Genomic DNA, 22,031 nt, shown 5'->3' on the forward strand with positions numbered 1-22,031 from the left:
TACAAAAAATAAACAGTCTAATCCATTGTCAATATTCAGAGCAAGATGAACACTGGACAAACAGAAGAATAATCAGAAAACACCCAGGAAACGCTTGAAACTGGGCTGCATTTCTGAGCCAAAGTGACTCAATGCCCAAGCACAGCAGCAGTGGCCATTTGTGACTAAGCTAGGAACATCCTTAATAGGAAAAGCAGGGATTATAGCTGAATGAGTGAAATATCCAAGGCTTGAAAATGTTTTATGTATATTTTGTAAAACAGAGTACTCTGGCAGTAATCTGAGCAAATCCACTCAAATGCTGTTGCTGTCCTGTGAGGAAGTTGGCTATAAAGAGGCCTCCTTCTTAATTTAAGACAAGCCAGGAAGGAGAGCAGGGAGTTCTTAAGGATTTTTCCATCAGCTTGGAAAGTAAATAGAAAAAGCTAGAAATACTATTAAGAATATTCTCCGTGTTTTGAGCATTTGAAATAAACCTTGCTGTTTGAAGATGAACCAAAAATAATTAGAGATGCTAACTTGGATGAGAATCATGTTTATATAAATAAAACTAGGAAATAGGAGAGAAGTCCCTGGCCTCAAATTAGAAATAACTAGAACTAACAGAAGTAGAATAATGAGGTTTAATAGTTTGTTAGCCATGTAAACAGGTGATATGAAACACTGAGATTAAACTGAACTTGACAGTAAAATCTAAAAGTCCAGAAGGAAGAACCGCTGTTAGAAGTTCCTTGTAAGAAAACTATCTCAAGAAGTCAGATTTGAGAAAAACAGGATTCTGATTCTGGATGCCAGGACTGTTGCTGTCATTCCTGAAGCAGGGTGTTGGGAGATGAGTTGCAGGTTAGGTTCACAGGTGACCTTGGTTCGATGATGCTGAGGACTGTAACATCTCAACGTTAGGTGCCTTTCTGGCTGACAGAGAACAACATGCAGATTCCCTTTGAAATACCTGGTTGCAACCAGGGCACCTGCAGGTCCACTAAACACTAAATGTGTTCTTAAGCTAGTTTAAACAGCAGCTGTTTTAGGGTCCCTGCCACAGACAGACCCCATCACAAGCAGGGAGAAGGAGAGCAGAGTTTGAGATGCATCCATGCTTTCAACTTTTTCTATTCAGAAGTTTATGCACCCTTTTACCTTTTGTCATTTCAGACGTTCAGTCCTAAACCTGCTAGTGGAAAGTACCTAGTATATATCACAACTTCATAGTACAGAAAAATGCTGGCAATGCTGGGTGCTTTTAAAGCCTTCTACTACTGTTACTAAGTAGTAATAGTTACGGCAAATGTGAAAGAGAATGGTAGCTTTCAGCTAGCTGCACAGATTGGCTTCCTGTTCCTGCTTCTGGTATTTGCAAACAAGCAACAGTGAAAAATAGGTAAAAGCATAAATGTTTGATATGGAGGAGATTAGAAACATTATTTCTCTTAAATAAAGGGTTTATCTGTTTCAAGTCAAGAACAACTGTATGAGTATGTATTAGTTATGTTCCTTTTTCATGATTTTAAACTGGCAATGGACAGCTTAATTTGGAAGGATAGGCAAACTGCTGTGTAACTTGTCTTCTTTCGTCCTTACCATGCCACTTGCTTCCTTCCATCACTGTTCCTTTATTTACTTCCTTTATTCTTTGTTTTTAAGGGCTTGCTCCTGAGGCCAATAAATTAGTAAACAGCTTGAAAACGATGCCGATGCTGCATGATGAGGCGTATGCCCGGGAAACAAAACTGAACAACTCCCATGAATTCCCAGAGAACACGTTGGTGCTTCCGTAAGTACAGAAGGGTTAGCAAGTATCTTGTTATTTTTCAGTAATTACATCTCTAAACATTTGACATGAATAATATATAATGAGATCAGCAAAAATGTTTATATTAGTTTTAAAGAAGAAAGTCCACCATGTTTGATGTGTTAGAAAATGTGTGTTTGGATATATTTGCAATGAAGTGCCTTAGAACTGCCTGAGAAATAACTTCTAAATTAGGCAACAAGTAACCATTCTGGGCAGTCTATTCCTGGATAATTTTTTTTGTATATTAATTTGCTGCCATGCAAACATACAAGTATTCTACATAAACTAAGAAAACTGTATATACAGCTCCATGTGAATTATCTTTGGCATATGTTTGAAAAAGCAGCATGTAATTAGTGCATCTGTGAATAGGCCTAATGCTTTAATTCTGCAGGCCTTCTGTTTTTAAAAGCTCTAAAAGCTGATTGTTTTTCCCAAATTTATGCAACATTATGATAATAAGAGATGGGCTTGTAATTAATCTGCATTGCTACTTAACTGTTGGGCAATGATTAATAAGCTTATATGTTTTATTTAGAGGGCAGTATGCTAATTTGAAATATTCCCTAGCTGTGATGAATGACTGTACCCCTGTAAACATGCTAACTTTGCACAAAGGATGATTTTACACAGTTTTTTAAAAATAAATGGTACCAAAGCTGGTTTTCTATGAGACTAAAAATGCATATTCAGTAACCTTAAGGAGAAAACCAGGATATTCAAAGAAAATAAAAGGTTTATGATTTTTTTTTCTACTTTGTATTGAGGTCTCTCTATAAAGCTTTATAAAGTAACCACTTAAAAGGCAGATAGCAGGAAAAGGAGTAAAGGAAAAATCTAATGGACACCTGGTGCACTAGTATTTATATGAATATACAGTTTGTGTTAAGTATGATGTGTACACTAAAAAAAATGGGGCTCTATTATGATGCGGTGCTTGAATAACTTTTAAATACTTAAGGGATTAGAAAAATAACAAAACTACACCAATATACCTGTATGGGTCCTAAATATACTTCTCCTGGCACATCTTTCCCTGAAAACCAGAAAAGCTCAAAACAATCACATTAAAAAAAACCCAAGGTTTAAAAACTGATCTTGTTTTTCTGGCGCTGCTGAATGCTGTTTTTGGAGGTTAGTTGTGGCAATTTGCCATCTTGCCTTCTGTTCTAGCCAAGTGATATTTTAACTAGATGGTTGAGAAATATTGTGAGTTCCTGAGGGGAGAAAATTTAGTGAACTTTGTATATCAGTGTGTAATGTCAATATAAGAGGAATTATCAGGTTTTCTCAGTTTCAAGGGTTCCAACAAGGAATGACATGATATCTTCTAAGAGAGAGGCATCAGAAGCTGAAGACAGGGCTGGTACCTGGTAACAGGATGTCATGTTTTATTTAAACAGCACATTCTCAGGAGAGCTTTCTTCTCACAGATTTTCAGCTGACTTCCAAAGTTACTCTTAGCATGTGTAAATGTGATATCCAGCAAGGCAGCTTTTCATGTGAAGTCTGACTTCTTAGGTACAGGATGTCAGTTTAATCACATTGTTCAAATGCTCTCTCTGCTGTATGCAGCAGTCTTGGAGGCTTCATAGGGGGAATGAGTCTGCAGATTTTGTTAGAAGTCTCAGATGAGTTGAAAAAGGGAAATACTGCACCCAGCTTCAAAAAGGATAGAAGGGAAGATCATGGGACCCACTGACCTGTCAGCCTCCCCTCTGTGCATGGGAAAGTAATGAAACAGATCTTTCTAGAAGCTCTGCTAAGGTGCATGGAGGACAGGAAGGCGATTTCAGCCAGCACAGCTTTACCTGGACTTCTGTAAAACTTTTGACATGGTCCCCTACAACATAATTCTCTCTAAATTGGAGAGGGATGGATTTGATGGGTGGACTGTTCAGTGGATGAGGAATTGATTGGATGGTTAGAGCCAGAAGCTGGTGGTCAATGGCTCAGGGTCATGATGAGTGATAAGTGGTGTCTCTCAGGGGTGACACACCTGAAGGATGGGATGCCATCCAGAGGGACCTGGACAGGCTCAAGAACTGGGCCCATGTGAATCTCATGAGGTTTAACAAGACCAAGTGCTGGTGCTGCACCTGGGTCAGGGCAGCCCTGGTATCCAGGCTGGGGATGAACAGATGAGAGCAGCCCTGCCCAGAAGGACTTGGGGGTGCTGCTGGATGAGAGGCTGGACATGACCCAGCAATGTGCACTCACAGCCCAGAAACCACCCGTGTGTGCCTTCCAAGTTGTATTTATTATTAAATTAAATTTAGGTATTTATGTTTTAAACCACATCAAGCCATGAACTTTTAAACTAGGAATTTAATGTCCAGATTTAAGACATTTTTCACCTAGATTTGGGGGATGGGGAGAAAAAGTATGAAAACTACTGATCTAAAGAAATAATCAGACATGATGAGATTATATTAATGCTAACATATTTTTTTTCCAATTCTCTTTCTTCATAGTCTCTCAAAGCAAAACAAGAGAATTTTTTACACAATCCTTGAGCTCTCGCCACTGCTTGATTCTTCCAACATGACACCAGATGACTGGGCCAAAATTGCAAAGAAACTTCAGGTACAGTGATGTGGCATAAGAATTCATTTTTCACTTAAACAAAACCAGAGTATATCTAGTATACTTAGGAAGATAAAACAGTTCAGTAGCATGATGCATATATATTTGTTTCTTTAAATATGAAGTACCTTAATTAGTGACTTGCAAAGTAAGAAGTACTGTGCTTGCAAAGTTTGCAGAATTTTTATTTCATTTGAAAATGTTTAAAACTCCTTAAAGTTACATTGTTCTATCAGGGATGAGCCATGCCATAATTCCATACAATAAAATAAATAGAAAAATTGCAGCTGTGATTGAATAAGGTATGTAATATGTAGGTTGATGTGTCCTAAAACATTGACTTGAATTCACTGTCCAAAACTGTTGAATAAAATCCTTAGGTAACTAAGCTGAACGTTGCTTAGTTACCCATCATTTGAGTGTTCAGGTAGCTTAACAGTTGGCTATTGATATGGAAAATAATTTAATGTCTTTATGCCTTTCTTACTCTGGGCACACATGGACTGGACTAGCTTTGGCTTTGCAACCTGTAGAAAAAATTGCTACTAGGGTTAGGTTTCCCACAGCGGAAAATATTTAAAGCCCTAAAAATTTCTACATATATAGATAAACTCATTGCATCCTTCTCTGCAATAAAAAAATCAGCATTTCTGTGCTCCTGTCCCTTGTCTGAACTTAGATGTGTGCTTTTAAAAAAAGCAAAACTGCAAAACACTTCAAATGCTTCACACCAGGAATTCATACATAGCTGACAGAAATAAAAAACTGTGGGGCTAGGAAGATACTTCTCTTCCACTTTGTATTAGTGGTCTTTATAGTGTACATTCCCTCCTTCCACCACGCTGTAGCAATGTATGTGAACAGTACAGTAATGCAGGGAATGATGCTGAAGGTTCAGGTAACAGTCTTTCACCTTCAGGCTCTCTCATCCTGAAACCACCAAGCTTGGGAGTTTGCTCATCCTATCAAATGCATCTTGCCCAGGCAAAGGAGAGATGGAGCTGGTGTGTACATGGAAAGTCTCTAGGATGGAGCACCTGGGAAAAGCCCAGTGCCAAGAGAAGTCAGCAATCCCATGCTGAACAGGAGAGAATTTACCTTTTTTCCTTATTGGCATATTAGTTTTTATTACAAAAGAAGGTGGTTTCTTTTCTTCTACACAGGTTCTCTATATGTCTAGTTTGTGTAGTCCAAATGAAGAGTGCTGAGAAGGCAAAAAAAACCCCAACCTTTTCAACTCTCCAGGTTATGTACAGACACTGCCACTTTTTGTTCATCTTGGACATGTGCCTGCCCCAGCTGTAACATGCTGATGATTTTGCAGACTAAAACATTCCAAGATGCTTCTGTGGGGTGTCTCCTTAGACATACTGATCTTTTCCATTATGAAGCTTAAACCAAGCTATGTTCTTTTGCATATAATAAGGCTGAAAGTACTTGTGGGTGTGCTGATTTAGAGAGGACAGGTGGCCATTTCTGTGCTCTTGGCCCTTCTTGAAACCTTCTTGCCTTGTTGCTGCCTTGGTGAATGGCTGCAGCATGACTTTTGCATCACACTGTAGTTTGGCCTGCAGAAAGACCTTGCAACACTGGCAGTTGTTGTGTTGACTCAGTTGTTAGAGATAAGCAGAAGTCTCCTGAAACTTTCAGTAGGTAGCAACAGGTAGACATACATGAGTATGAGTGAAGAAATAGCATAAGGACAAGTAGGAACCTAAAAATTAGTTTGGAGGTGACCTTATTATCAGGAGATGCCAAGTGTGTGCGCCTAGTATAACATGAGGAGCGTAATTAAAAAAAAAAAATCTTGCTTAAACTTCTTTTTCCCTCCCCGTGCTGGCACTTCATATATCTGCTTAGAGTTCTGTATAATCCTTTCCGTGTTACCAAGTTACATCAGAGACATCAGTGTCTCTCCCTGCAGTGTTTGCTATGTCCATCATTCTTAAAGTAGGTGAACCAACTCCTTTTTCCTCCAAAAGCCAGCAAGTAACTACTCTCATAGGATGAGCAGTGTGATTCGTGGCTTTGCATTAAAAAAAAACAAACCCTACCTCTTGTGTGGAATTGTATGCAGATTAAAATTTTTATAAAATTCATTTTGATATTGCATGTGCCTGATAGTGTAAGAGCCTTCTCAAAAACCAGCAGGTCAATATTCATTAATGGAGAAGCCTCTCCCCCAGGTTCTGCTGTGGAAAGGATGGCTTTCTATCAGAAGAGGGCACTCTGACACTGGTAGTTTGCCTGTCTGCCATGGATTAAACAGTCTGTTTCTCCCCCTGTATAATGATAGCCCTGGTTTGCCTAATCTGTTCCTCTAAATGGTGTAATCCCTAAAGTAAAAGCGGCAACAAGAAATCAGACTATACGACTAATTTGCATATGTTAACATTCCTGTTTAAAGCCATTGCTAAGCTTTTCTTAATTAGGAGTCTTCTGGTTTAAAAACGCTGCATTAATATGTATACACAGAAGAATCTCTTTGACTGTTCCATAATCAGAATTACTGGCTCTAGTGCTTAGTGTCCGATTAACCCTTAATTGTATTTAAGCTGGAAATAGGGTAAGTTTAGGAGGAGTTACATGTGCAGAACCCTATGAGGCATTGTGCTGTTCTGGCATCAGTGAAAGTATACTCTGTGTACCTTGCCTGCTGGTGCCAGGGCACTGCTTCAACAGTGTGAAAACTCTCTCTCCACCTCCAGGAGCACTACGAGAAGTATGATGGTTTTGTGATCCTGCACGGTACGGATACTATGGCATACACAGCTTCAGCCCTGTCCTTCATGTGTGAGAACCTGGGCAAAACTGTTGTTCTGACAGGATCTCAGGTAATGGAATTAATTTGAAGTTGAAGCAGGAATCCTCATTTTTGGTTTTTATATGCAGAACTTGGCTGTATCCTGATTATCACTGTACACCTTAGTGCAGGCCAGGCCCCTGACCAGGGTGAATGGTCACAGTCCTGACAGAAATGAGTGAGAAATGATGGGCTCACCAGCTGAGGATCTGCCTCATAATTTTATAATTAATGACTTCACAACTCTATACCAAATCAGACCAGGAGTTCATTGTGGCTGAGGCCAGATGCTTCAGAGAAAAACATAAGAGCTTGTCACTGGCCATTGTCTATTAATCAGTTTATATGAGAAGCATTTCTGCAGCCTCAGGTGGCCACTGGTTGTCAGCTGTCTTCTTTCTACTAAGCCCTGAAGCTTAGTATTTTTTACTTCATCAGTTGTTATCTCACCTGATGTTACTCACTTTTGCATTCTTTATAATTAAAAAAAAAACCCTTAAAGGATTAGATGAATTTTTGATTGTTTCTCTTCCACAAAGCATCTAATATGGTCTGTTTCCTTTCCAGTGAAGACTATATTTAATAATTTTCATTCTCTTAGCTGGAGATCAGCCCTTTGCATATTGTCTGAGGAGGAGGGGTTGTCTTACTAGAATAGCTTGCTTGAGTGTGAAATACTGCTCTAATCACAAAGGAAGGATGAAACATCACATTGTAAAATTCCCCTCCCCAATTTGTAACTTCCCTTTCACATATGGTCTATTTGAAGTCAAAATACAAAAGTCTAGGAAGGAGTCGGCTCCCACTTGGTATCTTGATGTGGAGCAGCCTAGTCATGATACATCAGTCAAGGTTTTGCTTTCTTTTATGGTTTTGTTGCTTGGACATCTATCTGATATATGATCCAGCAAGGGAGCATGTGATTTTCTTTTTTAATAATTGGTGAAAGAAGCACTCTTTTTTAAATAAAGAGACAGTCTGAAAAGGCATGGAAATCATCACTCAGCAGATTAAATTTCTGTTTTTAATCTTGCCCTTTTCTGTCACTAATAACCTGCTGGCTCAGTTTTACTATGCTATGAGGAAAGATGGTGCAAGAGAGCTGTTGTGAAGCCCATAGTGACAGTTCTGTATGTTCTGGGGGTGTTGCTTTTTTTCTCTATCATCACTTTCCTATGCTCAGTCACTTTTAACTATGCCTACTTGCTAATTTTTATATTTTTCTTGAACCAGTGTTAATATTCTGAATCACATGAGGAAAATCTCAGTATTAGTTTTTAAGCACTTAAATGACAAAGTTCTGTTAAGCAGAGAGAGGTCTTGCCATCTGCTGCAGTCTAAAATAGTTTGGGTGAAGAAAGAAAACATTTTTGTCATAAATCATTTTTACATAAATTATTCATGTATTTGTATTGCATAAGTTGGACTCATTTTTTTCTACTGTGTAGACTTTACATAAGGGCCAGGGTGTAATTCTAGTCTCTGCTCTTCAGGTGCCTATTTATGAGCTGCAGAATGATGGCCGAGACAACCTTCTGGGGGCACTGCTGATGGCTGGGCAATTCGTGATTCCTGAGGTCTGTTTGCCTGGCAAGACCATCTAAGAAGCTGCATTTCTCCCTCTAGCCAGGACACAAAAAAACATAAGTATCTGGTGGGCAGTAAAGAATTGCACTTAAGCAGGAAGATGAATGGATTCCAACTGAGGTAGCAGTGCTTGCATGGCAAAGCACGTGCTGTTCTCACATTGGTCATACTCCATTTGTCCATACACAGTCTAGAAAGACTCTTAAGTCTGAAATGTACACTGCAGCAGACTTGAAACTAGAGGATGTGGGATCTGAAACACTTGTAAGTCTGTTTATTAACTGAATGCTACTTTGAACTTCTCGGCTTGCAACAGAAATGGTAGGAGTGTCTTCTAGCTCTGTTCCTGAAAACTGAAGTGTTGAGAGTGATACACCTGATGAACATGGAGGTACCTCCATAGTCTCAGCACCCTGCTGTTTGTGCTGTGCAGCCAAAACTCAGAGAGAATGGGTCAGGTTACACCTTATTTTACTTCTGCTGTGTTCCCAAAGCCAGTTCTTAGACAACAGCAACAGCTGCCTGGCCAAGATCTTAATAACTGATAACAGCTTTGAGGTATCTCTTTTCCTTCAGGTTGACAAACTTTAATAGGCTTGAGAAGGAACATTAATTATGTGTGGTACCTCTTGAAAGTTATCCTCATTTTCACCAGGCCTTTTTTTATGTTTTGGACTCTGAATTTATACATAACTCATGAATTTATTAAAAAGTTCTCATTGTTTCTTTCCTCTGTCTCTGAAGTGGACTCAAGCAAATTTGGTGTCTCCTAGAGTAAGCCTCATGAGAGGATTATGAAACTAGTTAGCTCTTAACTTGTTTTGTTCTTAAATTCTTAAACCAATGTGTGACAGATGTGCCAACACTTTTTGAAAGGGTTGGACTTGTAAACATCTACTAGTCTCTGAATTGCTTTAAAGATTTAGAAAGCACGTTATAAAGGACAGACTACAGTATTTATCTACTGCATCTTTTAATTACTGGCTTATTCATAGACCTGTTTCTTTACTTGTCTTGCAGGTGTGCCTGTATTTTTATAATAAACTGTACAGGGGAAATAGGGTGACTAAGGTGGATGCTGGGAGTTTCAATGCCTTTTCCTCACCTAACCTGCCTCCACTTGCAAATGCTGAGGTTGATATTACAAGTAAGCAACATCATCTCTTAAGCTGTGTAATTTATGCTGCATGCAATAGAACTGTAGCTGAAGAAAACCTGTGCTTATGTAGTTGAAACGTCGTTTTTAAAGTCAAATATCTTTGAAAGTCCTGTAGCTTGACTTCACTTCATCTGCTCTGAATCTGTTTAAATATTAGTAAGGCTGAGACTTTGTGACTCAACTGCATTTATCTATTGAATACAGATGTGAGCTAGGCTGACTTTGACTAAAGATCCAGACTAACCAGAGGGAATGTTGCCCCTGTGTCAGGAAAAAGCTTGCTCCAGAGATAAAATGAGGGAGTTAGGACTGAAAGAACAAAGAGTTTCATCTCATTAATGACCGTGCTGGGCTCTGAAATCAGGGAAAAAAGTTGCAGAGTACTTGCAGCTTCAACAGATTCTCTGTTGCATGTCATTGTGTAAGATGTTTTACTGGATATTTAGGACCTGCCTGAACTGCAAACGCTAACAGCAGACCTAAGATACCGAAGTCTTTTTTTCCCCGAACTTACTCAGGCTCCCTGTAATTTTTCTGTGGCTGTTTCTTAAGAAGGGAAAAAACTACCTGAAGATTTCAGTACTCATTTGCAAAGTCATTAAATGACTGTTCTTGGATAAATGGAACCCTTTCTTTGGGGAGGGGAGAAGTGATACTCAGCCAAATAAGGAGCTGCCAGAAAACATACTAAAGTACAGTTTTAAAAACCATGTGAGCTGCTTTTTTATAAACTAGGTATTGGTGACAGTCTCCATTATTAGAAAAAAATGTGAACAGTTCCTGAATTCTTCAGCTAAGTGCCATTAGTGGCAGCAGGAGACCTAGCCCTGTGCCATGCAACATGCCATTCTGAATGGATACTACTGCTAGAGAAAGGCACTCTGCAATCTGGAAAAATAAACTCCTCCCTTCCACCTCATGAGTGGGAGTCACTTAACAAAGTTTCAGGATCAAAGTGCTGTGTTTGCAGTAGCCAGATACAAACTGAGGAAGGCTATGAAATACTGTAGTTGTCTGTAAGACGTCTCTCAGGTGGGGAGTCTGCTACTTGTGCTGTGTCTAATAGGATGTGTCTGAAATTAGCAGAAATGCTGTCAGTTGATTGTTGCAGTAAATCGGAGAGAATCTTCTTTCTTGGTTTTTTATGAACTGCATCAAAAAGGGTATAAAAAATTCTGTTTACTGACCAATCAATAACGAAATCAAGCTGCAAATTGCATGCTATTCCTCTCTTGGATTTGAATGAACTGTTTTGTGATTCCTTGTCTAGAGTAGAAAAATGAGAACGTTATTAAGCACTTCCCTTGGCCCATATTGAGACCCATTATCTTTTCAGTAAATGCCTCATTGGGATCAGTGGGGATCTTTGATTTAAAAACTGATGGTGTGATAGCCTCTATTTTTATTTGCTTCAGTTGATTACCCAGTTAGGGTAGCATCATTTATCCAAGATGACGGTGTCACTATTGAAGGATTGTTTCATTTTGAAAGAACATAGTGTATAGTAAGGGCAATCTACTGGTGCTGCTTTATTTTGTCCAAAGTAATTATTTGAAACATCTCTGTCTCCCTTGAGTTTGAGTGTACAGTCCGTGTATGAAGCTTTCATGGGAGACAAGGAACCACTTGGGCTTTTAAAAACAAATCAAACAAATCTAGCATATTTTATTTTTTTTTCCAAATTACTTTATATAATATGTCTTAATCCTCCTGTAGACAGGGATGACTCTGGCTGATTCAGCATTATGGAGAACAGCCTGAGGATGCCAGGAGGAGTAGGAGTAGGCCATGTGCAGAAACTCTTTCTCAGGCTCCCTGGTTCTAGCAAAGCTTGGAATGAAAATTCCAGGGAAGCAGAAGGGGAGAGGTGGCAGAATGGAGGAAGTGGGGAGTGTAGTGGGATCATGGGTTGGTGCACAGGAGTGAGAAGACATGCTGTTCATGGCTCAGCAGAGCATATAAAAGCAACAGTCTACTTCAGAGCTAGAGAGAGAGACACTTACTCCTCTTCCCTCCCTTACCCTTCCAACTCTCTTCTTCATTTATGATGTCCATTATTTCTCCTGTTCCCTTTTCAGATGAGGCTCCCAGAGGATTTCTAGTCCTGTAACTGGCTGTGTTCTCAGACAGATCTTTAGCTGTGTTAGCAATGCCTAGGAGTTGTGTTAACCAGTTCTAGATGAGCAAGTATACCAACTTCCTTAGGCCTTTCAGCTTAACACAAGAAACTCCTTTAGGAAATGAAAAATTCTAACCCACTCGTGAGCTGGCTAAGAAACCCAGTGCTGATGGGAAATACTTTTGCAGCAGAATCAGAAATCCCTGTATTAAATGGACAGTATAGAAATAACAAGAAATTTTTCTAAAATCTCAAAGCTTATCAGATAAAATACATTACCTGATTTCTCCCATATTTAGAAAACAGGAGAGACAAGGACGTCTATTTCTCCTGAAATCTGTAAACATTCTCAGTATATTTTGTAATTGATTGCTTTATTCTTGATCTAGTGAAGCACACATGAAACTTACTTTGTTACTGTGGCTGGAATTTCTTCATCACACTTGCATGTAACTTCTGGGAGTGGTGCACATGTACAGGACCATACAATAAGAGACACCCTGTGCAGGGGACAGAGCCCGTGTGACTGTGCGTGCAGATGTGGCACAGCAGCAGACAGTTAAAGGCCCTTTTGGGCTCATCTACCCACAAATCTCATTAGAGAGAAGCTATTAGTCACTGGCCAAGTGTGCATCTTGGTTGGTTATTTATATAGAAAGCCCAGGTAATTTATGTATGAAGGCATATACCAGCTCCCTTCACTGGAGTGCTTTTGGTCCCCATCCCTGCTCCCTTCTAAGCAGGCATTTTGGTTGTTGACTGCAATACCAGTCAGTTGAAATATTCATTCCCAAAGATGTATGTTGATTGTTTTATAACAAAATGCCAAGAAAGGGGGTGTCTGCTCGTTTGCCTCCTGCAGGAGTTTTCAGTCATAGGTTGGGCTGTGGTCCCCCCCCGCCTTGGCTGCTGCTGTGAATTGCAGTGAATACTGGGGCAGTTTATATAATGGTAGGGCTTGCCTGTAGCCCTGCAGAGAAGGATGAGAAGAGACCAGTGCTGTTTATCTGCAGCTCTGCAATCAAGAAAAGCTGTATTTCTTGTTTGATTTCATAACTCGGAATTCAGTCACCACTCCTAAGGGAGGTGTCGCTCTGAGTTGCTGCTCTCCTGTTATAAGTTGAAACCTGTACTGTGGCATAGGCTCTGTTTAACAACAGGTGGATTTGCTGCTTTCTGATCTGTGTAGAGTTACTTTTATTTTAAGTCAGATTGTTTTTGTTTTGCACTAACCAAATCACCGTATTTTGTGTATGTGTGTGAATAAAGCTGCAGAAGTTAAGGATGTAATTTTTTGGCAGTAATTTTATAGGCTATAGTGTTTGGTATGGAGGAGGAGATTGGAAATACCAGACTATTGTTTATGTGATGGTTTGGTTTGGGAGAGTAAACAGAAGGCCTTAATATCTTGAATGCAGTCTCCTTGAATAGAGCAATCTATCCCAAGCCATTATGAGTATAGTATGTAAATAGCCATTACTTCTTTATTTTATGTACACTGCTTTAAAAATGTTCTTTCTGTTGTGCCACACCGGTAGCTAGCCTGTGTTTGTTCTTCATTTCTGCATCCACATTTACATGATGCATTGTGCTGTATCAGTTAAACTCTTCACAAGCACAGGCCACCCAAGTCAGAGCAGGTTACTGTTTTCTATGCTGTGCCAAAACTGAGTATCCCTAATTAATAACTCTTATCCATAAGATAAAAAAGAGTTGTGAACACCAAGAGATGCAGCTTTTTGTACTTCACTTGCTTGTATATTAAGAACTGTTAACTTAATTAACTTAGTTAACTGTTACTTCACTTGCTCCTTACTTAAGAACTGTTAGTTGTTTTTGTGACGTTCTTGGGTTTTTTAACAAAAAAAGAAGACTGTTTTGTGGTATGACACGGCAAGACAGCTGATTTATTCAGTACAATGAAGATGTTTGAACTTACCTCTGTGACATAAATACTGTTCCTTTTTTGGGAATGTAAACTTTGAGATGGAGGATGCAAAGGGCATGTTCTACTTTCCTTTTTCCCCTGTGTGGTGTCCTGTCTCACTTTCAGCAGTTCTGAGTAGATATGAGATGAAGTCAGTTTTCTATGTATATTTGTTTGTCTTTGTCTCTTGCATCACATTTGCCTTTTGTTCTGCCTTTTAGACTTGTTTGGCAAATGGAAAACTGACATCTGTGGAGTCTGCAGCACCAAACATGTTATGTAGGCTAACGAGGTTCATGACCAAGCAAATGTTAACTCAGGGGCAGGGCGGTCTTTATCTTCTTTTTAATATAATTTGGAATTACATCACTATACTATGTCTGCATGCATTAAATTTATCTTTGAGATGTTATTTGGTAGAGCGTACTCCAAGAGTACAGGTATAGGCCTGGTGTAGGTCTGACTTCTAAACCTGTCCTCTGATCTCTTTCCTTGGTCTTCTGCTTTTGGCAGTGTCTTAGTGCTCCATGCCAAGGCAGGTTTCCTCAGTTCATTCTTCAAGTTGGTTACAGGCATCAGGGATGCTCACAGTTGCCAAGCGTAGTAGAATGCATTTGTGAAGTTTTGGCAGGGACTCCTGCCTTATGGAGGATAAAAGAAAAGCAAGCTGTGATAAAAATTTATTGCCATCCCTTCTTACAGAGGAGGCTGCTTTTAAAGAATTAACCTATTGTTTAGAAGGCTTAGAGGATTGGATTTTTTGCTAAACAGTGTTGCTTCTTAAAGCATGGTGCTCATGTTGAATGTGGTTAGCCAGGCCCATGAACCTCATGCAGAACAAACGCACGGGCTCTGCACTTCCCTGGGTTCCTCCTCCTAAATGGCACTGGAAAGCTTTTGGAGACCTTTGAGAGCTACTTGGATAACTACTAAGTCCAGCCAGGTAGTTTCAGAATCATGCAGGACAGCTTATCAAAAAGAAACAAGCTGCAAAAATGGTCTGTATTTCTATTCTCCCAGTCCCAGGGCAGTAGGAATCCATGAGCTGAAGTGTGACTGGATGGACAAAAAAAATGCCAAGCCAACTGCTTGTGACCTGGTTAATGGTGTGTGGCAGTTTTAGAAAGCATGGAAGCTCTATTTGCTGACAGGGAAGGAAAGTTCATAGAGTCTTATAGAAGAATGCTATTTTCTGTCTTGACTTAATGGATTGTGTAGTTTTTAGTATCTCTGGTAATGTGACAGTACAGCAGACTTCAATGGAGGCTTTAAATTTATTCTTGAATGGGTTGGTTTTTTGTTTTGCTTTTTTTTTTGTTTTTGTTTTTTTTCAAAGTGGCTGTCTGCTGATTGCAAGAAGTTGCAACAGTAGTTGGTGTGAGTAACTCTCCGCACAGCTGAGTGCAAGTCGTTGTTATGCATGCAGATCTTTTATCTGTCTTGCTGCTTGGGAGTTTCTCCAAAATCTCACAAGCTTAACTCATGAAGGGGAAGCAGGCAGCTTTACAGCATGGTCTGTCTTCATGAAGGCACAACACTCTGAGCTGTTGGCTGATGTTTGTTAAACCTCTTCCACTGCCTTTTAGGAGCTGTCAGTGTTACCAGTGCTGTACTCCTACACTGAAGTAGTAAAATTTTGAAATCAATAATGCATGACTTGGCTTCTAATAATGCAACACAAACAAACTATTAGTTAAACAGCTGGCTTCTGGCTCTAAATGTATAATCAGAGTTAATTGAATCCTTGCTATTTTATTTAATCGTTAATAACTACCTAATAAACTCTGGAGGTGATTAGCAGCAGTAGCAACTGCATTTGTCATCTCTTATGTCTGAGAAAATCAAAGTCTGTTTCCCAGACATTAATCCAGGCTTGTATCAGGCCAGCTACCTAATAGTGAAGTTCAGGTCAGTGTATGACAAGTAAATATCTCATCTGTACCAGACCAGCTCCTAATTCTTCTGTCTTAAATGTACCTTCATTTCCTCTTTAAAAAGTACATTGTCTTTCATGAATCCCCTGCCTAAGAACAATTTTAAAAACAGAGTTGTAAGTGTGAAGTACTACAAGTGTACTTAATACCATGTCTTAATATTACATTTAAAAGGCCATTTCTCTTAATAGTAAACTGGGAAACAGTTTGGAGAGCCAATACCACAAAGAAATTTCGAGTTCACACCAACATGAACAGGAATGTTGGACTTCTGCGGATCTTCCCAGGAATCACAGCTGCTGCTGTAAGTGTCACCACTTTATTTTGGAAGTGGGTGAAGTGATGCTCAAATACTTACAGGAAAGCTGCATTGTTTGGAGCAGTGGTTGGGGTTTGGAGGGGAGTGAAAGGATCTGTCTTCTTCTGATAAGCTTTTTTTTTTAAATATCAGGGCATTCAAAGACTATTTTCATATGCCATAAATGATAAAAACTTTTCAAATATATTTTGTGTAAGCTGTCTGGGCTCTGGAACTTACAATTAATTTCTTATCAGGACTCATAAATAGGTCAAGTGTGGTTTTCTAGACAGGTGCAAGCTACAGTGACTAGGGAAATATTATCCTGGTGCATATTGAGGCATATTAATAGATATCTTGTCAAAGAATAGACAGTATGGTGGGTGGAGTGTGATTATTTCTACAACTCGTGTTTCTTTTTCAAGGTTCACTTTGTCTCACACTGATGATTCACATGACCCTCAGCATTCATACAGAGCTGAAAATGAAAAGTGGGATTTTTTTTGCCTTTAGAAATTATTTTTCAGACTGTGATTTTAGGTAAATTAGTCTTTAGGTTTTTGTCTAATACTAGTTCCATTAAATTGACAGGTCTTTTGTGGCTCTTACCTTTTAAAATTGAATCCAGTAGTTTAAGCAGCACACCCCAATTATATCACTATTCTTTTTAGGTGAATATGAACAGATGGAAAGACAGAGGGGTGGAATATTTGCAATAAAACTCCAACTGCATAGTTAGCCTCATGGGGGTTTACAGTGTATTGCATTTAGCATATGTGATGAGCAAGGAAACGTCTAGCTTGTTGAAAATATATCTTTCTAGGAAGAGAACTTTGCTAGGCATTCTCTTACAGCATTCTCTTACAGTGAAGCACAATATCTATTTCTATATCAACTGGCCTAAAATATATGTCTCTGAGTTAAGTCAATTTGGTTTGGGATTAAAAACCTTCATGCTTCATTAGAATGTTCTTTCCTGAAAGGTAAAAACGCTCTGTCTCTTAGGCAGACATTGGTTAACAAAACTCTTTGCTAAAGCAAAAAAATCTGGGCAGGGGTGTGGAGTTCTAACCTCAGTTAATAATTCAACATTTATTTCATAAGTGTAACTGTACCTTTTTTTGCACCAAACAGTGGTGCAACAGTTCAGTCTGTTAATGGCACTTGAACAATAGCATCCTTCTTCACATCAGCGAATGACTGCACAAAACAGTTTGTTTTAAAATCTAACCCTCTAGAAATTTTAAGGGAAGGCAGAGAGGGAAAGTCTCATTTTTTAAAAGCTTATTCTACAATCTCAGTTATTGAAAAAGGGAAGCACAGAAGGGTGTAAGAAGACTGTAAGGCATGAGAGCCTGGAAGACTATTGAAGGAATAGACTACTTTAAAAAATGCTGTGCCATAGATGAAAATTTTAAGGACGACTTAAACATACCTTTTGTCTCTGTTCCCTGTCTTGTTTTTAACCAGGTAAAAGCATTTCTTCAGCCTCCAATTGAGGGCATAGTACTTGAAACATATGGAAGTGGCAATGCCCCAGACAAGAGAGAAGATTTGCTGGAAGAATTGAGGCAAGCAGCTGAACGCAAAGTGGTGATTCTGAACTGCACCCAGTGCTTACGTGGGGCTGTTAAAACAGTCTATGCAACAGGACAGGTGAGGAGTGTGCAACCACTTCATTCCCCACTGCTGTGTACAAGAAACATCCTACTGATACGAGTTGCTTTAAACTTCCAGTAGTCCCAGCATATAAAACCAGGTTTATTAACTGTAACATTGTTGTTCATAAAATAACTGCAACTGAAAATTCTTAAACTGGAAGCATTTGAACACATATCTACAAATAAGATCCTGTTCCTCCTGGTCTGAATGGTCAAAACAGGCAGATCAAATCCCAAATTAGTGATTGCTCACTCCTGTCATGTGCAACACTCCAGGATGCTTTGCATTAGATCCGTAGAATCTCTCTCAGAGGAATTCCATTGAGCTAAAAGCTAGCTTAGGGGTCAGATGATCAAATAAAGTAGTATTTGATAGGATAACAGTTGCTTAGCTACAATGTAGGAGCATGAAGAAAGCCTGTAGATGCAAGCAATATTCCAAATCCCAGTTCTTTATTTGACTGGAAGTACAACTGAATTCAGGGTGAGATTGGAGAATAGTATCTAAGGAATTGTCTGTATTGAAGAATGGAAATCAGCTTAGTTTAACCCATGAGGGTTGGCTTAAAGCAGGTTTTGTGTACATGTTGTTAATATTCAGGGCATTTTGTACTGTGTTTCTCCGCTGTGTACCAAAAGACAACATCACTGGGACTAATAAGAGCACAAAGCCATATTAGAATATGTGCTGCATGTATTAGTCTGAGGGAAGCTGGTTTAACTGGCCTTTAGAAAAGGACCAGACATTAAATATCCAAGAAGCACTACCAGAGGGTGACTCATCCCTCTGCCTTGGACACCTGGTTCTGTTGGGAGCAACCACCTGTCTGGCAGAGCCAGCCTCTTCTTGAGTGCATGGCAAACCTAAATACCCCAGTTTTTCTGGTGCTGAAACCTGCCTCTTTTAGCTTTGGTTTTGACACAGCTTTAGATAATTGCACAAAGTCTGTTTTGAGAAAGAAAAGGAGATTGTAAGATTTTCATTATACCTCCTTAGTATCCAAACTTGGTATTTTCTGATATAGGCAGTTATTTGAATGTTGGTAAAACTTTTGCATAACTTAGTGGAGATGTTTTGGGAATTAGTGACTTCTGCAAAGATCCCATGCTTTGTAGCAAATACTGTAGGAATAGGCAGAATATATAGAACAGCTCACTCAGAAGGGAAAAAGCAGTTAAATCAATAAAAGACACCAAAATTATATGTGAAAAACAACATGAAAATGAACCCTAGGTTGTTTGTGATCTTCTGCTTGAAATGAACTGCTAAAATGTATGAAAAGAAGAAAACCCCTCTCCTAGGCTCTGGTCAAAAGATTCTCCAAGTAGACACCTAAAATGGCTTTTTGCACTCTGATCCAGACGGTTGATGTGCTGAATTGAAAGATTCTGCTCAGGTCTTACTGAACCACTTTAAGACTGCATGGAAGTGTGTTCCCTTCTGGCTTCCATTTCTTATATGGAGCTTGTACTATGTTGCTTCAGCATCAGTTGCTGGAGGTTACCCTGTTTTCTTGGCATCCTTTGAGGAGAACACTGACCAAGGCAAGTTCTACAAAATTATTTCACACTTGTTCTTTCACTGCCTTCTCCTTTTCATGAGGAGCTGCTCAGTGGAGGAATTATCATGAGTGAATGCTGTAAAGTTGCTGTAATGTTAATTTTACTTTGATTTTTTTCTTTAAATGAAATATTTCAAAGGTCTTTTCGCATGGCTGGGCCAGTTTTTACTCATTTGAGCTAGTCAGGTAGGTCAGCTGAGTTCCTGGCTTCCTTGAAGTGTTTGTTGTAATTAACTGAATGTCTGGCCTCTGATCCATCCACACAGTAGAAACTTATAATTGAGGGGACTTTAGGTATAGGAAGGAAGCTGGGAAATCACTTCCTCCTCCTCTTTCACAAATCCACTGAAAGAGCCCTAACTGTCCTTTGGTTAGCTCTGCAGTACAGAAAGCATTTCTCACCTTCTCTGTAGATGGTTTCCCATGGGACTTTAAAAAATGTTACTCTGGGTCTCCCAGAGGTGGTTAATGAGCTAATTAAGGCTCTGTATCTTGCTGAAAATATTAGTTAAGCCACAACAAGTTTTTAAGATGAAGCTTGTATACAAGGTAATTAAAAGTAAAATGCAGTACAAAGAACCTAGTTCAAGATGCTTTACTGTGAGGCATCACATTGTGGCAAAGAAGGCAATCTGTGATTTGCCCAGGTATAGTTCAATGACAAGAGATCTGAAATCTTTGTCTTTGCTGTCTTGTATGCTTACAAGGCTTGCTGATCATAGCAAAGATCCTTCTTCTTTTTGCTTTTGTTCGGACATTTAATTTTTTAACTACCAGAAAGATAAGTTAAAAAGGTCATCCTTTTCAGTTGTTCTTGTCAGAACTGTGTAAATTACATATTTTAGTTGTGTCTTCTAAATCATACACTGCTAATGCAGCCTGCAAGGATCTGAAAGCACTCCCACTGTGAGCACGCTGTAGTGCTGGAATTCATCCAAAGCAATGCCCCATAAAAGAATGGTAAATATGTGTGTGTGAGAACAGCCTACTTGGCAGCGTTCAAAATGCCACTGGGTTAAAACAGAGTAACTGCAGCTTTTCAATAAAGGGAATCTGACAACTCTGCAGATAGCTGATATGGACCTGTAACCTTTCCCTTTTAGCATAGTAAGCGACCGTGGCAAGCATTTGGTGGAATTCTTCAGTGTTATTGCAGGAAAAGTAATTTAAAGTAAAAGTCAACTTAGTCAGATTGCTCTAGTATTTGCTTGGTATTTGATAACTGAAAGTACAAAAATTACAGTGGCAGTAGGAGGAGCAAGAGAGTGGAGGCTTGGCTGCACACTGCCTTCTGTGTAGCTACTCATCTGCCAAACACCTTTTCTGTATGTGCAGGTATTTCTGAATGCTATGCTAATTGGAATCATTATTCCTTTTCATTCAGACTCTTGCTGATGCTGGAGTAATTCCTGGAGGTGATATGACACCAGAGGCAGCCCTAACTAAATTGTCATACACGCTCAGCAAAAGAGACCTTAGCTGGGAGGAGAAGAGGCAGGTAATTATTTCAGTGTGACCTTGAAAGACTTTAAGTTTCGCATCTACTGTGCTAACTTCAGCTTAGCTTCATGCCTTGAACTTTTCTCTTGTATTTAAAAGCAGTTGGTTCCAGAACCGTAATGTGAGCAGCCCGTGTTTTTTTCTTAGGGAAAATACTATTAAGCAAACACATATATGAAGATAGGGAGAGAAAAGAATTATCTTCATAAGTCAGGTGAGGACCATGACTGAGCCATAAAAATGCCATCTTTAAATGCTTCTGTACTGAAAACTCTGTGTGGAAATTCTTATGGGAGACAGAATCCCAACCCTACTGAAGTCAGCAAAGATCTTGTCACTGATCTTAGTGTGGTGAAGATTTAATCCCAGACTCATTCACACAAAGCTTATTCTGAAAATAAATATCGCCTACAGCCTCTTCCTTTACATACAGCATTACTCATAACATATTAGACTTTCTCTAAAAGGAGATACACTTTATAGTACATAAAAAGTAGAGGATTATTCTAGAACCAGATGTAACTCTTTTTAAAATCAGAGTCCCTTTAACAATGTTCTTACTGTTCATTGGTTGCTCAATCAAGGCTTTTTTTCCCTGCAGCTTAGCTGTTTGTCATGTTCTTTTTATACAAGGAACATATAGCTATGAATTAGATAAGGGAGCAGCAGTCTGCAGGAATGCATGAATTTCTGTTATTGTATGTAGTGAAATTTTAATCCTGACACATTGGGAGATGACATCATGATGAGTCACTTTCCAGACTTAACACTGTAGGCGCATGTGTATCTCAGGATGGTGCTTTGTTTTTATTAAAACCATAACAAACCTGATCATTATTTTGTGCTCCACATCTTCCAACCAGCAGCAGCTCTTGAGACAAACATATTTGAATACCTGTGATGCTAAGCGTAGTGGCTGGAAGTACCACTTACTATGCTCAGACACAGTTTCAGCCTCTGAGCTTGCAGTTGTTTGCTAAAGCTGAGAAATGGTAGGAGGAGGAGCTGTGTGTGTGAGGATGCCCAGAACATGCTCTGTGTAAGGACATGCCTGGCAGATGACACAGTGCTGTGAGGAGCAGGGGTATTGGATGTGTTTG

At 39.3% G+C, this 22,031-nt stretch overlaps 1 protein-coding gene across 1 annotated transcript in view; it reads left to right on the forward strand.

Annotated features, from left to right (window-relative positions):
• ASPG (asparaginase) overlaps positions 1–22,031 on the forward strand; it is a 42,179-nt gene that overhangs the window by 3,252 nt on the left and 16,896 nt on the right. Inside the window, exons 2-9 of the mRNA XM_062495404.1 lie at positions 1,645–1,774; positions 4,270–4,381; positions 7,090–7,215; positions 8,678–8,761; positions 9,792–9,918; positions 16,102–16,214; positions 17,679–17,864; positions 20,816–20,929. Of these exons, the coding sequence (XP_062351388.1) occupies positions 1,645–1,774; positions 4,270–4,381; positions 7,090–7,215; positions 8,678–8,761; positions 9,792–9,918; positions 16,102–16,214; positions 17,679–17,864; positions 20,816–20,929 (992 nt within the window). The remainder of the gene's footprint in view (positions 1–1,644; positions 1,775–4,269; positions 4,382–7,089; positions 7,216–8,677; positions 8,762–9,791; positions 9,919–16,101; positions 16,215–17,678; positions 17,865–20,815; positions 20,930–22,031) is intronic.

Source organism: Cinclus cinclus, chromosome 6 (assembly GCF_963662255.1).
Source record: "Cinclus cinclus chromosome 6, bCinCin1.1, whole genome shotgun sequence".
Classification (NCBI taxonomy): domain Eukaryota; kingdom Metazoa; phylum Chordata; class Aves; order Passeriformes; family Cinclidae; genus Cinclus; species Cinclus cinclus.